The 16816-nt window shown below is 42.0% G+C and overlaps 1 protein-coding gene across 1 annotated transcript in view; it reads left to right on the plus strand.

Annotated features, from left to right (window-relative positions):
• Positions 1–16816, plus strand: part of CECR2 (CECR2 histone acetyl-lysine reader) — a 147433-nt gene that overhangs the window by 104995 nt on the left and 25622 nt on the right. The window contains exons 7-8 of the mRNA XM_020789089.3: positions 6137–6306; positions 7610–7687. Of these exons, the coding sequence (XP_020644748.3) occupies positions 6137–6306; positions 7610–7687 (248 nt within the window). The remainder of the gene's footprint in view (positions 1–6136; positions 6307–7609; positions 7688–16816) is intronic.

Here is a 16816-nt window from a genome sequence, read left to right on the forward strand (position 1 = left end):
GGTTGAATATCAGGAAAAACGTCCTAACTGTCAGAGCAGTACAACAGTGGAACCAGTTACCTTGTGAGTTAGTGAGTGTTCCAACACTGGAGGCATTCAACAAAAAATTAGATAATTGCCTGGCAGATATGCTTTGATTGTATTCCTGTATTGAGCAGGGAGTTGGACTTGATGGCCTTGTAGGCCGCTTCCAACTTCACTTTTCTGTGATACGATTCTATGATTCCATGAAAAGCACTCAATACAGTAGCAAAATTCCTCACACCTATGGCCAGTCTTAAGTGTGTCTTCTGCCTGGGTGAAGGCCATATATTTGAAAAGGGCTGTCGCTGCCAAAATGTTTGTAAGCCTGCAATTCACAATTTTCAGCTGCGTCTCCAAGCGTTGTCATGGGAAAAAGCTCTAGAGGCATTGGATCAGGCAGCTCAGTCCCAAGCATCTCAACTGCCTCTGATTTGTTCTTGGTCTCCTCCTTCAGTCTCTGGCATCACATTCATCAACATGCCACCCTTCCAAACATGCTCACTCTCAATCACCAGTCCACAAGAAGAAGAAGCACAAATGAGACAAATTAACTTCTGTTCCTTCTTCCTCCTTGATCCACCAGAGGCTTTCCAAAGGCACACTAAAGTCTCTGTCTCAACACCAACAGAGTCCATGGCTATGTTGGTACTGCTTCCATCTTTGACATTAAACCAGATACTGGCAGCTCTTCTGCTTCCGAGCCCTCCTCTGTGCTGGATGCAGATGTCCAGCTTCTGGAGTTCTCTGCTAGAGGATTCTCTCAAGTTCTGCTTTTCCAACCAATTCCTCCTTGGACAATGGCAAGGGAGACTATGCCTCTATTTCATTCTGATCCTCTAACCACTCCTCCACTCTCCAGATGCCCTGGTAACAGATCAGAACCACTCTCAGCTGCATCTGACACCACTACAGACTTTTTTCAAGAGTCCAGTACAAAGCCCAGCTACCTGTGACAGTATCAGTTCTTCCATCTCTTCTTCACATCACTTTCCAGTCATGGTGCACTCTGTCTTCTGTCATCCCAAGTTCCAGGAAGATTGAGAATCTCTATTGCATAGAATCCTCTATGTAGCAGGACTGCTCCTTTCTTTTCAGACCTTGATCATTGTAAAGAATGCTCAGGATTATTCAGAGAAAACTGATAGAGAAGGGTAATTATCACCATTGTACCAGATATATCTTCTATCTATACTGAGTCCCACCACCTTGCTGGCCAGCAGATCTCCACTGCCTGCCATCTGGCCAATTGTGAAGCTAAGGCTGTAGTGTCAGTGGTCACCCTCTGTTTCCATGCCTGCCTTCATTCTTCTGATATTTCACTATGGACTGTGCCATACAGATACAGCTAGAGCTAGACCACAGCCAGAAGATATGGGAGGAGTGAAAAAGATAGACATAATTAGGTCCCCTTAACAATATACTAAATCTCAATCATCTTGATTCTGGAGACCATTAGCCAGTGCCTTCTTTTTATTAGCAACTGCACACCTTTACTCCCACCTTCCAACATTACAACTTTTGCCTCTTTAACGGTGGAACCTACAACACAATTTTCCAAGTGCCAACTATTGGATGTCAAAAAGCATTGCTGATTACCTTCTCACCATTTTACAGACCACATAACACTCTCCCTAGTCATAAGGGCAACCATAACCTCAGACACATGGGTACTCCAGATTGTTATCTGTGGTTGAATGGCAGCTTTACTGGAGTGCCCCATCAATAGACCCTTTGCTTCCCCATTGAATGCTTAGTATGCCCCATTCTGTGATATATCACTGACCTGCTGCAGTACCCTATAGGGGCACCTTTTTGTTTTCACAGAATGGACTGCTGCTGTATACATTTCCCACCATACCACTCATCATCCAAGTCCATGGGAAACTCCATGCAGACCAGGCACACTGTATACTGATTACCCTGTGGCAGCCCAGGAAACTATTTCCCCCCATTCTACTTCAGCTGTCCTGTCCTTTATTTCTCTGTCTTTCTCAGACACCAAATCTGCTCACACAGGCCCATGGATCAATTAGGCACCTGGATCTTCCCACTTTTCAACTGATAGCCCGGTATATCACTCTCTACATCACTCTCTCTAGGCGTGGCAGTGGTCCAGAGAGCAGAATTCCTTTTGTTCCTTAGAAACAGACAATTAGCCCTTCAGGCCACCCACATTAGTTCTCCTTTCCTTTCTTGTCCAACAGACATCACAGAACCATTTGCTTGCCTCCCTCTCAGCTATCTCTGCCTACGAGCCTCTGGCCACTCATGGTTCCATGTGCCACTGCTCAATATGTTCCTCAAAGGATTTTGCTACCTGCACCTGCCAGCACTATCAGCAGTGTTACACCCATTGATTTTCTTACCAACCAACCCCTAACTGTATTTTGATATCTATGTTTTGATGCCATGTGTAATTCTCTTTTAAGTCTGATGAAATGGACTTGTCCATGAAGGCTCACATTAGGAAATATAAAAGTTAGCCTTTAAGATGCCACTGTGTTTTTGTCTTTTTTTTTAAACTTTTTTTCTGTTTTGCTTTTGCCTTTAATGCTTGCACAGATTAACATGGCCGCCCCTTCTACAGTCCTTCCAGTGAATCTCTCAATTGTTTGTGGCATATGCCAACTCATGCAAGGGCAAGCCCATTTCTCCTCAGTGGTTCTACAAGTGGATAGTGGCAGCCATTCACCTGGCATATGACCTGGCAGCCATCCAATTTCTGCAGGGTGTCCAAGCTCACTTTGACACAATTTGCAGAGCCACTACCTGGTTACAGCCCTGTACAAGCTTGGCAGGAGCCATTGTTTTGGATCCATAGACTTTGGGGTGTCTCTCTAGTGACACCCTCTTTCTGGTAAATGAGCTTGCTAATTTCCCAGGTGTATGATGCACAGAGACCACAACAAAGAAGAACAAGTTGCTGATCTGTAACCATGGTTCTTTCAGTGGTCTTCCATGCATTCACACATCTCCATCCTCTGCTTCTCTAGGTTCACCAGAAGTTCTTAGTTATCAAACTACTATCACATTGGCCTTCTGGAATTGAGACTGGTGGAAGCACTGGTTATTTATACCGGCAGGTGACCGGGCAGGCCTACCACCAAGAAGTGCTTTTGCTTTGGCTCTAGGGATCTCTGAGGTCACCGCCCATGCACAGGTCAAAACCTAAATATGTGAATGTACACATCACCACTTGAAGAACCACAATTACAGGTAAACAACTACTTCTTCTCAGAATGGAGCCCTTCTTGATACTCTTTTTTAAAAAATTATTTTAAAGAGATAAGGAATTAAAAAATATGCATCATAATGGTCAGTTTCCACCACTAAGGGAATGGCAGGTGAATTTGAGTATAAACTATTTGCCTGAGTTACATCAGGAGATACTCCTCTTCTGTAGTGTCATAGTACTGTATTAGCATTATTTCAGTCATAGAAAACCATACAAGATTTTCTTTTGATGTGTTTGTCTTGCCTCTTCATGCCACATCAAGATTAAGAAAACTCTGCCGTTTCTGATGGTGACTCTTCTTTTCTGACTCTTATTTTCTCTGTCAGTGGACACCCTGGCTGATCTTACTAGAAGACACTGCATTCACTTTGCTCATTCCTTCCATACTATCTCTCCACTAAGTTAAGGCTTCCAGATCTTTGGAGGTTGAACTGGGATGGGTTTGATGTTTTTGTTTTGTTTAGAGAGAGGAATCTCCTTCTAAATCTCTGTAGTACATCATTACAGAGATGTATTTGGAGGCATGCTGTTTCCTGGGACATCCTTTTCCCAGGAAATGAGAAATTCCCCAGATCCTCAATGATACTGTACTAACATTTTCCCTTTGACTATTAGCCTTGTGTATAAATACTAATTAATCATTCCTATGAGAACACTATGGTTTTTAGTATTCTAAACCTAATCTCACTCACTGTGTGAATGGTGTGTAGTATCAGTCCAGTCAATATCCTAGGCCCAAACTAAACATATTTAGAGATGTTCTTAGATTTTATATGATTAATCTTTTCTTCTGAATAACAGCAGCTTAGGGTGGGAATTAGGATCAGGATTTCAGTGTGTACAGGGGCTAAGAACATAAGAAGTCAGCTTCTGGATCACACCAAAGCTCCATCTACTGTAGCATAGGATTTTCCACAGCTAGATGCTTCTGTAAGTCAAAAGAATTTATTGAAAGCAACAGCCCTGTCTCACTCAGGTTGCCCAACAGTTAGTGATTTTGAAAGCATGTAGCCATTATGACTAATGACCACTCATCTCTTAAGATGTCTAATTCCCTTTTTTATTACTTTTTAATTAAGGGAATTAAAAAAATAATGGCAATGATACCGAATAGTAGTAATGCAAAAACAAATGCAGTGTGTAAACCAATGAAATAATGTTATGGTGAATGTTGTCATGAAATCTGTCATTTCAAAATTTTAAAAAATGCACCAAAATATCTGTATTCAGCATTTCTCTCTTGAACTTATGTAAGTTAATATCATAACAGCAATATCATACAATAACAATTATTTTGACTTTCGGCAATTTAATAATCATCTCTACATAGGACATTTCCATGTGGTCTTCTGAATAATCAGTCTTTATGGATTCTTTAATATTTTATGCTATGTTATCATCTTAATATGGTACAGAATGAAGGTCCATAGTGATTTAGTTTTAACTCATTGTTACAAAATGTGCAGATAATCAATACCTTGATCTCAGGATCAATAATTTATTTAAATTTTAATTTATTTATTTATTAAACTTGTATACTGTGCCATCTAGTGGCACACCACTACTCTGGACAGTTTCCAACACATTTAAGCAATAAAGAGTAATAACCCACCATACACCCAATCCACAGAAGTATAAAAAGGACTCCCACTGATCCCAAGACGGTGACATATTGGGGGGGGGGGGGGAGAGAAACAATCCTGTAACAATTATAGAGGGAGGATATCCGGAAATGCTTCTCTGAAAAAGCACTGTTTTAAAATACTTTCTGAACATTGGGAAGGAAGTAGCTTGGCATACCTCTACTAGTAAAGCATTCCATAATGAAGTGACTACTACTGAGAACACCTGGTTCCTAGTTGTAGACTTCCTAGCGTTCCTCTGGGTGGCCACTCGCATCATCATTGGAGCTTGGGAAGTGTGGGTGGAACAGGTGGTAGATGGTAGATTTCAGGGATAGACATTCCAACAGGTAGGAGGCTCCCAGACTGTTAAGGGCTTTGTATGTCAACATTAAAACCTTGAATTTGGCATGGAAGTAAACAAGCAACCAGTGCAAACAAGCCAGGGCTGGGGAAATATGATTGTATTTGTGTCCTCTATAGATGCCGGCCACAGAGACTGGCGAAACGTTAGGAAGAACAACCTTCAGAACACGGCCAAAGAGCCCGAAAAACCCACAACAATCATTAGATCCCGGCCATGAAAGCCTTCGCAAATACATAAATTATTGTTATCAGAGATTTCCTGTCAAGGTGGGACCACAGATGTGCAATCTGCCCAAGTTAACAAAAGGCAGACCTGGCTATGGCCAAGATCTACTTCTCCATAAACAATGGTCCAAAAGCACACCCAAATTGTGGACCTGATCCTTTAGGAGTGTAATCCTGTCCAGACCAGGCATAAAACCATCCCTACCTTTCAGGGACTCCGCCTAACAATGAGATTTCTGTCTTGTCATGAGTAAGTTTATATAGTTTAGATAGCTTACTCGGTCATGACTAACGTTATATCATTTCTTAATTCTAAAAGGTATAAAATACCATTGAAGTAAATGTTTAGAGAACTTTGTGTTAAATTCATCCCATGTTCCCCACTTCTGCTTTAGAGATTTAATGATAATAAATTTTAGCTCAATAGTTGAGGTATCTAGCTGTGGAGCCAGAGACTGGGACTTCGTTTCCCCACTGTGCCTCCTTCACAAGTGGATTCTGTGATCCATAGGGTCATTTTATTATGTTACTTTTATGTCTTATTGTTAGCCGCCCATAGTAGATTTTGGTCTAGATGGACGGGGTATAAATCAGACAGACAGACAGATGATAGGGTCGTTTCCAGCTCTGCAGTTCTAAGATATAGATGATTTATTTGTGGAAGGTTCTCAAGGACCTGGGCATGGAACTTGGTGGCTGTTGTGCCAGACGGAAGACGAATGGAAGCAGGTCACAGAGAGCTTTCGAGAGAGACCATCTTTACGAGAGAGACAGCTCTACAAGCTCTTAAGTGAAGACTTCCTTCCAGAGATTTGCAACATGATTGCACAAAAGGTGAGACACATTGTTTGAGTCATTTGAGGCAGTCCTAAGTATTGAGTACAGCCATATATATGTCTGTGGTTGTGTGAAGAAGAAAAAATTACATGCTCATATTCTGTTGACCAGAGGACTGAAACAGTTTTGTTAGAATAAATTATCCAAATAATACTAATTTCCAACACATCTGCAGGCCTTTCCAACATTTGACAAATATATTTGATCTTTCTTTTTATATGTATGTCTGTTTGTGTGCATATGCATGCAGATAAATGGAACAGAAGAGAGAAGGTTATATAGGTAACAGGAAGCAGGACTATGCTAAGAAACAGGAGCTATATATTGGATATCTGAGTCATTCACGCTGACTCCTTGACATTCTGAGTCATCTATGTATACTACCAATATATATTCCAGCTTTTCTCCAAAAAACTTCAAATACAAAGATTTAAAGTGTTTCCTTGTTACATGGTTAAACCCACATATCTGATGTAGCATGAATGAAGGCTAAGCATTTTGGCTCTGAAAGAATTTTTGAGATATGTTAACAAAATGAAGTATGATACTTATTACACAAGGACCATTCTGTTTTTATTGGTAACCACCAGAAGTGGTCATTACAGAGAAAAGTAAACATAGAGATGGGAATAAAAGATGGACCTAAAAATATTTTTCTTGGGAATTTCTTAGTAGATAGATATTTCTTGCCTCCATGGACCATTCACCTTGTCAGTGATCTAGGGAAGGGGGCACATTTTCCTCTAGTCCCTTGGATCATATATATATGCTCTGTTTTAGATTATGACAGATGACAGAGGGTGTCATGGATAGGTAGGTGAATAGTCCCATCTTGTGACAGAAGGTTGAATTGTATAGTAATCCAGTCCTTTTTGACCATCTGGGCTCTGTGGGACGAATTTGGATGAGCTTTGCCTGTCTTCTCAGCATTTTGGAACCTATGCTTTTAGCATTCCTGTTCTTTGTCATTTTACAACAGATAATAGGAACCACTTAGTAGAGCGAACCAAGACCCATGGCCCGATTGTGAGTCCAGACAATAACACATCACTTGTACAAGAAATGTTCTTTGTTGTTTTAAAAATCAGCCCTAGGAATTCAATAGTCAGGCCTATTCTTTGAGTACTTGGTATAATTGTTTCTTTTTTAAAATACCATATTTTCATGGAGGATAAATGAGAAAATAATTACAACTTTCAGTTATTTGTTGAGGACATATAACAAAAATATTATTAATAATAAATAATGGGTTCCCATAACAAAGTGGTTTTTGTAACTGACTGCTTGACTAATGTTTTAGGAGAAACGTCTACAACGGATGGAGTTTTCTCCCAGATGGATGTCTGATCATCAGCACATCAAGTCAGTCCAGCAAGAGGTAAGAAGCCTCCTGAGAATGGAAGTGCCTGGCATGTATTTTTACTTCATGCTATTTATATGCTGCTCTGAAAAAGAAATCTCTGTGCAGCTGACAGAATAAAACATAAAATAATATTAAAATTATTTCATAGTTTTAAAAGTTATGAAATATAGCAAATAGATGAAAACTCATTACATACCATAAGCAAACAGAGAAAGTGGCTCGAAAACCCATAGAACTACATAGGGGAAATGCTTTAACTTTTTAGGGAAAATAAGAGATGACTAGCACCAAAAAGCTATTATAACAGGCAACTTCTACTGGTGAAGAGCCACTATATATATAAAGAATCCTTTTCTGTATTATACTCTTATCAGAACTCACTTGAAAAGGACATTTGATGATCTCAAGGCTCCAGCAGGAGCATATTGTAAAGCTTTGCAGCTGTTTTGGGGGAAGAGTGCAGCTTTTCCAGATCTGTGTAACTTGCTGCAGCTAATGATTAAGTACAGCGGGGCCTCGACTTACGAGCATCCCAACATACAACCATTTCCAGTTACTACCAGCTCTGGCCGCAAAATTTTGCTTTGACTTGCGGCTGGAGCTTCCAGTTACAAACAGAAAAAGGAAGGGGAAAAGGCGGGAAATTCAAATTGCTAACCGTTGGTAGGCGAAGAGGCTGCTTCTTTGTAGCTCTTACGCCCCAGCAGTTAGAGTGAGTGTGATTAGGGGAAGCTTCGGACTGTCTGATAAGGTAAGGTGCTGCTTTCTGCTTTTTAAAAACTGTCCTGGGTGGGTTTTGCATCGTGATTTTTTCCTTCGACCAGAACGGATTAATTGCATTTCAATGCATTCCTATGGGAAATGGTGCTTTGACTTAACGACCATTTTGAGTTACCACCGGAGTTCCAGAACCAATTAAGTTCGTAAGTCAAGGCACCACTGTACTGAGATGGCTCTGAGCTGTATAATCATGTGTTTGACAGGTCATAAAACTGAGACACACAAACTGGCACTTTGTCAGTATGCTACAATTAGCTGCACCAGATGAACTGCTGGATAGCTCAGTGTTTCAGGCATCTGGCTGTGGAGCCAGAGGTTTGGAGTTACATTTCCCACTGTGCCTTCTTGATCACCTGGGTGCGATGATCCATACAGTCTCTTATTATTATTAGGCAAAACTTATTCGAACACCAATAGGACAGGAGGGCCTGGTGTGCTCTGGTCCATGGGGTCACAGAGAGTCAGACACGACTAAACAACAACAACAGCAGGATTCTAGCAATGAGTCCTCATATGAAATTTTCTTTTTTATATGAAATTTTAAAATTGAGTTTTTTGTTTTTTTAAGAGAATTAGAGTGGTGCCCCACTTGACAACGATAATTCGTTCCAGGAAAATAGCTGTTAAGCGAAATTGTCGTCAAGCGGAAAAACCCCATTGGAATGCATTGAAAACCGATCAGTGCGTTCCAGTGGGGGAAATACCTCATCATCCAGCGAAGATCCTCCATAGGGCAGCTGTTTTGGGATCCCTGTCTTGCGAACAATCAGTCCGGAAAACAGCAGGGAGCCATTTTGCGAACCTCCAGTCAGCTATTTCTAATCGTCGTCTAGCGAAAAAACGATTCCTGAAGCAGGGACCGAATTGACGTTAAGTGAAAAAAACCCATAGAAACATTGTTTTGTGATCGCTATAGCAATCGCAAAAAAGTCATCGTAAAGCGATTTTGTCGTCAAACGGGGCACCACTGTGTACTAAAGTGGGTCCTATGGTGAGTGGAAAATACAAGTAGAAAATAAACAGCTTATTTTCAAAATTTTTGGTCCTGGATCAGCTGGCTTGTTATAAATGATTCTGAAAAAAGCCCAGATTTCCTACTATGAGCAGGACCCTGATGTAGACTCAATTTTTTACCATTACAATTGCCCCAACTTTACTCTAGAACAATCAACATTAAAAAGAACATTAGGACAGATTAATTGTTGCCTGTGGGCTAATACTTGTCAGGGTTCCTTATACTCAACAATTAGAGGGAAGGCTGCATTTGTTCTGGAGGCAAGTCATGGATATACTCACACTTCCAGAAAAAATAATGCCAAGTGTTTTGTTTTTCTGCAGTTGCAAATACATCTCTCTTTAATTTGAAAGGTTTGCCTATAATGTAGGCAAACCTTTCCTATAATGTAGGAAAGTTGGGAAGACTTTAGCTGGACATGCAAAATGTTCTTGCTTTAAGTATGTGTCGTAACATTTTCCTCCTAGTTCTAATATGTAGATAAAGTTTAAATCTTTGATGTAACTGTTCTATAGGTTCTAATCATTTAGGGAAAGAGGAAGTATCTTTTGTGGGGGCTATAACAGAGGATAAAGACAAAGAATAGAAATCCCTATAGCCTCTATGTTCTATGTAGCCTACGGTGCCCTCCAGGGCCGGACTGGGACCAAAAATCGGCCCTGGCATTTAGAGCACACAGGCCCACCGGCTGTGGGGACACAGGCCCACCTGTTGTGGGCTCCATTCACGATATTGTGGCGCGCTGAAAGGGCATTGCTGGTATAGTGGTATTGGTACATGCTTACGAGTTCTCCCTATCCCAATCATTGCCCTGGTTGTATAAATAACAAGGAGCATCAGGAAATCTAAACCTATAAAATCATCACGTTTAACAAAAAGTGTAATTAGAGCCAGCGTTTGTGCAAAGACATTCTTCCGTGGTCACATGGCCAGTGCGACTTAGACACGGAACGCTGTTACCTTCCCACTGAGGTGGTCCCTATTGATCTACTTGCATTTTTACATGCTTTCAAACTGCTATGTTGGCAGGAACTGGGGAAAGCGACGGGCACTCACACTGTCGCATGGATTCGATCTTATGACTGCTGGTTTTCTGACCCTGCAGCACAGGCTTCTGCAGTTTAGCCCACAGCGCCACCACATCCCTCAAACAAAGTAATAACCACAACTAAATTTTTTAGATGTTTCTATTTTTCCAAAGTCTTGCATGGGTCTGTGAGACTTGTTGTAAACCTGCCATTTCTTGTGACTCTTTAATCTGAAGACCTGCAGCACTTTCACTACCCCAGTCTTGCAAAAGAAGCAGCATTTCAAGGTCAACAGAGGCACAGACCTCCAGAGCATGACAAAAAGCTCACAGACTCCCTCCACTGGTGCTTTAAAGTGGGGTAGAGAACCTATTGTATGACTTTCAATAAGGCTTGACTGTCTGGTAACATGATGTGAAGACCTTTGAGAAATGCAACATCCAATTTTTAGAGAAAGAGCAGAGAGGAAAATATATATATAATTTTTAAAAAATATATTTTGTGCTGAGAATTTTCCCAATCTAATATTACAGAAAAGGCCAGCTTTCATTTTATGTTGGAATCAGTATTGGAACAAAAATATTATCAGTCTTTTGTATTTATGTCATACTCTATTTGTAACACAAGGTGTTTAAAAAAAGCTTTTTTGCTCTTAATAACTACATGACAGGAAGAAATTCAACAAGTAAATGTTTCCCTGTCTTGAAATGCAGTAATAGGGGGCTTTGAGGAAGGGGGGGTTCAGATTGCTTTATTTATAACTGCCAAGCATCTATTAAAATGCCTTTGTTTAAGATAAGCTAACCACCCTTGATTTCTGATTTCATTGTCTTCAACCACTATCATGCTCTTATATTCCAACACACATTTAAAGCAACCATGCAAGGAGTCATCCCTTGCACGCTGATAAGGACAGCCTTGTTTCCAGCAACCTGAAGCTTAAAATCAAAATGTTTTCAGTGATGCCCCAGTTCCTGTTTAGACATTTTAGCATGTCTTGACCTATAAATGATTGACATCCATACAGAATAGATACGCTTCTTCCCTATTTCCTAACTAGAAAGGGTAGCTGTTTTTCTGTTGTGTGTGAAGTTTGTAGTATCTTGAATTTGTCTCTTGAGCCTCATCCTTTGCTTAACCCTGGAATGGATCAAGCTACTGAAAGTGGAGCTTAGCTGTGAATGGTATTTGTTGGTAGCTTTATTGTGTAGTAGGGACGTGGTGGCACTGCGGGTTAAACTGCAGAAGCCTCTGTGCTGCAAAGTCAGAAGACCAGCAGTCATAAGATCGAATCCACGTGATGGAGTGAGCTCCCATCACTTGCCCCAGCTCCTGCCAACCTAGCAGTTCGAAAGCATGTAAATACAAGTAGATAAATAGGTACCACCACGGTGGGAAGGTAACGGCTTTCTGTGTCTAGTCACGCTGGCCACGTGACTATGGAAACTGTCTACAGACAAACACTGGTTCTATGGTTTGGAGACGGGGATGAGCACCGCGCCCTAGAGTTAGACACGACTGGACAAATTGTCAAGGGTAACCTTTACCTTATTGTGTGGTGCTTTTTTCAGCTTGCATTATCAGTGTAATAATGTTTCTATGCCACATTGAGTTATTTAGGAAAAATAGCATATATTTGAGCCATAATCCTATTGTAGAATACTGTAGTGATTTCCACAAATTTTTGGCTCTCTGTTGTTTGTCCAGGGATGCAACTAAGTGAATGGTCTGGATATGTGCTGATGGAGTAACCACACACACCAAGTATGCACATTGCACATGGCTACATAGGATGGGAGAACATAAATTAAGACCGGCTAGAGCTTAGTAGCAGCATACGTGCTGGTCCCAGGTTCAAAGCTTCCCGGTCTGGGAAACTTTCTGATCTGTAATCCTAAAGGCAATGTAGACTGGGGGTGGCGGGGGGTGGTGGAGCATCATTGGCCCTCCAGATATTTTGGAAGTCATATTACAAAGGCCTCAGCCAGCATGACCAATGATGAGGGATTGTGGGAGTTATCATCCAAAGCAACTGGAGAGACATTAAGGTTGCTGACTTCTGGTATAGACAATCAATGCTAGACGGTCCAGTGGTTATTGTTTTCTCTATATCTGACTTAAGAACTAAGTAGATACCCTGACTTTTCTATGTTCGGAAATGAATTTTTATTCTGTGGGGCTTGCTTCATGATAATAAAAGATGTGTTACCTTGGGCTTGCAAGACATGTTAAGAAGAAGAATGAAGAATGCCTGAGAGGAGAGAGGTTCAGACCTCCATTGCCATTCCAGTCTATCCCGGATATGTGTGAAGGTACCTTCCTAGCTGTACCTTTGGGAGTGGCTGCTCGTGGTCTGAACTGGAGGAAGGGCAGAAACTCCTCATCCCAGACTGGCATGATGTGTCTGTCCCTCATGCTCACATCGCGGCCCACCTGTGACTTTTGGGAAGAAGCAGGACTTTGAAACACAACCCATTTTCAGCAAGTACTGTATCTCACAAAACAGGAGGAAGGAACAGATCTGGGGTGCCTTGGAAAGATAGCTACTCCATATCCAAATAACTCGGCCGGCTTTGGGTTCTAATTTACTTGGACCTGAGTGGAAGTGGGGTTGCCAATTAGCTGCTCTGCCTCAGACATCAAATGTCTTGGGCTGACCCTGAGATCAGCCATTGATCCTGATTTTTAATGTCAGATCAATCCTGGAATCTATGATGGCTGTATCTAAAGCCGCCTCATCCTACTGACAGAACACCAAGGTTGACCATATTTTTTTCTCTGTCTTAACAACTGGATTCCTTCCCCTCTGCCCAAGCTTCTGTGATGAGACATGTCAGAACAGACAAGAAACCTTTCAGAATAATGTTGATTACTTTACATTATACTCTTAAGCATACCTGATTAAGGGGGAGGGGGGGGGAATCAAACCTGAGCCAACAGAGTGTTTGTGAAATAACTATGTGCAGACAGTGGAGAGCCTGCAAATTGGTACCTTTCTCACTCACCCATGTGGAATCTAAAACTGTTTTGCTTTCCTGGCAGTCTGGTTTCATGGGCTGTGGGCATCAACTCTGGCCCAATTTTTAAGATACTGTATTTGCCTTAACTAAATTTTATACCATCTTTGTGTGATGAAGAGTTCTGGAGAGCTCAAAATCTCATCTGACCAGCAAGCCAAAAAAAAAAAAAAAAAGTGCCCAGTCCAGAGACAATATTCTATGAATAGATCACACATATGTATACTGTACTTTTTGTATTATACTCTGGCCTGCAGTTTTAGTGATACTGAAGGAAAAATGTCCAAGTGAACAAAATACAGCTTGCATTCTCGAAGGCTTTCATGGCCAGGATCCAATGGTTGCTGTGGGTTTTTCAGGGTTGCTTGTCCATGTTCTGGAGGTTTTTCTTCCTAATGTTTTGCCAGCCTCTGTGGCCGGCATCTTCAGAGGACAGGAGTCACAGACAGCCACTTCTGTCCTCTGAGGATGCCGGCCACAGAGTCTGGTGAAACGTTAGGAAGAAAAACCTCCAGAACACAGCCAAACAGCCTGAAAAAAAACAACAACCAAAATAGAGCTTACTTCTGAGTAACCAGGCATAGCCTGTGGACCAAGATGCTCCTCTCAAAACCTTATGAGGGGAAGGGAGGTCATGCCAATCACTGCTCTGTCATAAATGTGCTCCTGGAGGAAATCTTTGCAGATACCCCGTGGGTCCTAGATCAAATCAAGCTTGATCTATCTCTGGAGGCAAAAAAGAAGAAAACGGAGACTGTCCTACTTTAGGCACATCATGAGAAGGTGGGATTCTGTGGAAAAGACAATCGTCCTGGGAAAGGCGGAAGGCAGCAAGAAAAGAGGAAAAGCAAATATGAAATGGACTGACTCCCAACAGGCTTAAGTTTACAAGAGCTCAGCAGGGCACCTGAAGGCGGGGCATTTTCGAGGTCGCTCCTTCATAGCCAATACAGTATTCCTCATTTCAGGCAGTCTGCGTGCCGCTATTCTCCCGCCACCCCTCAGCAAGCCCCGCACCTCCAAGGTGAACAGGGGCGGCAGGTTGAAAGCGAGGCGGCGTCGGCATCTCCACACACACACACAGAGCTCCCCACCCCCCTGTCTGTGCAGCTCGCGCGCCCCACACGGCTCCGCCAAGAGGGCCGCGCGGGGAACCAGGAGACGCCGCGGGTTGCTCGGCTGCCCGCCGCCGCTTTTTTCCCGCCTCCCTCCATTGGCTGCAAAAGGGAGCCAAGGCGGCGCCCGCCCAGCTTTTGTAAAGCTGCGGCAGCGAGAGGAGAGCGGAGAGGAGCGGAGCAGAAGGGGAGGCAGTGGCCGTTGCCACTGCCGCGGGGCTCGCCTTCTCTGCTGACGGTAGCGAGGGCGGCGGGCGGCCAGGGCAGAGCAGAGCAGGCAGCACAAGCCTGCCGGGGCTCCGCTGCCCCATGTCTCCGAAGGGGCTCCCGTGAAGTCAGTCATCCTGTTCCCGCCAAGGAAGAGGAGGACGAGGAGGGATGGGGCCAGTTGGCGGCGGTGGCGGTGGGGGGAATGGCTGGCAGGAACCGGCCTTCTGACCATCGGCCCTTCTGGCATTTGCCAGAATTTCCAGATGGCCAGTCTGGCCCTGGTGCCCTCTGTAGTAAGGAAGCAACTGATACTTGAGTAAAGCTGAAAATCCTAGTAGTGTGTCCACCCTAACTTTACAATTGGCAGGATTCTCAAAAAATGAATTCTGTGTGCTGTTCTCTTGTATCCAATACAGTTGGAATGGGGATTTCCCTGCTCCTCTGCTGCAAACCCTCCATAGTGCCGAAAAACCCAAAACAAAACCCAGGTTTTGCATGTGAATTTTATAGACAAACATCCAAGCCCTAAAGAGATTTTCCAGGCCCTAAAGAATAGCTTCCTAGGGTTCCTGCGTGTAGCTGTATGAAACAGGAGGATTAACAATGCATTGGGACACAGTAGAAGTGCACCACTGGGTTGTGTCCATTGTGTAATAACATTCAAATTCAAGACAGTTGAATATTTCTACATATGTACAGTACTTCATGAACTTTCTCCTAATGGAAAGCAAATTGTTCTGCTTGCAGTTTTCAGTTAGATACTAGTTGATTTGTGAAGACCTTTGGAAAACAGACAAATCATCTGTTTAATTGCTGATCCTATCTCATGGTTTTATCATACACCTGAAATTGTAGAAATATGGTTTTCATGGTATTTCCGCGATGTATCAATTTATGTATATTGTTAGTCTGTCTGGATTCTTGCTGTGGAGGGCAGGATATAAAGAGAAATATTTATTTGCTAGCTTAAGATCAAGCATTTGTTTACAAATAGAACATAAAATATACCGTATTTTTTTGCTCCATTAGACGCACCTTTCCATAAGACGCACCAATTTTTTAGGAGAAGAAAACAGGAAAATATAATCTGTTTTCTTCGCTCCATAAGACGCACAGACTTTCCACCCCCCTGTTTTGTGGGGAAAGAGTGCGTCTTATGGTGCAAAAAATACGGTACTTTGAGTATATTACACTACAAGTATATTCTTATATGTTAGTTGTGTATGTATATAAAATATTTTTAAAAACAGTTAAGAACGCTGCAGACTAAATTGTACATATGCTTTATATGGACAAATAGTTATAGGATCCTCTCGATCACATGTTAAAGACATTGTGTCATTTGATCTGCAGGGTAAAGAGATTCCTCATTGACTTTTGCCAGCCTAGCCAAACTTAGAAACTTTATTTGTTGATAACAGGCAAGTTTTAAACAAACCATCTTGAAAAAGCTAAAGTCCTGGAAAATAATTCCCTATAAAGACCAGTTAAGATACGCAGAAAATTTTAAACTCTTTTCTTTGATTATATTTACCCTGGCAAAATTGTAAGCATTCAAGCAATGTTCCATGTGAATAAATTCTTCAGGGACTAATATGTAAAATGGTCAGAGAAGTGGAGGAATAACTAATTTACAGGGTCTTCTCACTCTGTAATTCCTTCTGTTCTCTGTAAATTATTCTCCTGAGATGCTTTCCTTTTGATTAATTGAGTACTGTAGCATTAGTAGTTCAAATACTGTTTTGGGTAGTATTACACTCAAAGGACACCTTGCATTCTGATGTGACGAGCAGATGTGTGTATTCTTTTCTCTGTCCTGTTTGTCTTATTCTGCAAGGAACTGAAATGTTCAGAAAGCAGCCCAAGGCTTGGGATATTTCTGTTAACTCTTGTATAACTGCAATATCGTGCTTCAGGAGAACAGAGCAGAGGCCTAGGGTAAATTCCTTAATGCACAGCTGTTATAGATGGCACAGCGG

Source organism: Pogona vitticeps, chromosome 5, assembly GCF_051106095.1.
Source record: "Pogona vitticeps strain Pit_001003342236 chromosome 5, PviZW2.1, whole genome shotgun sequence".
In the NCBI taxonomy this organism is placed as follows: Eukaryota; Metazoa; Chordata; class Lepidosauria; order Squamata; family Agamidae; genus Pogona; species Pogona vitticeps.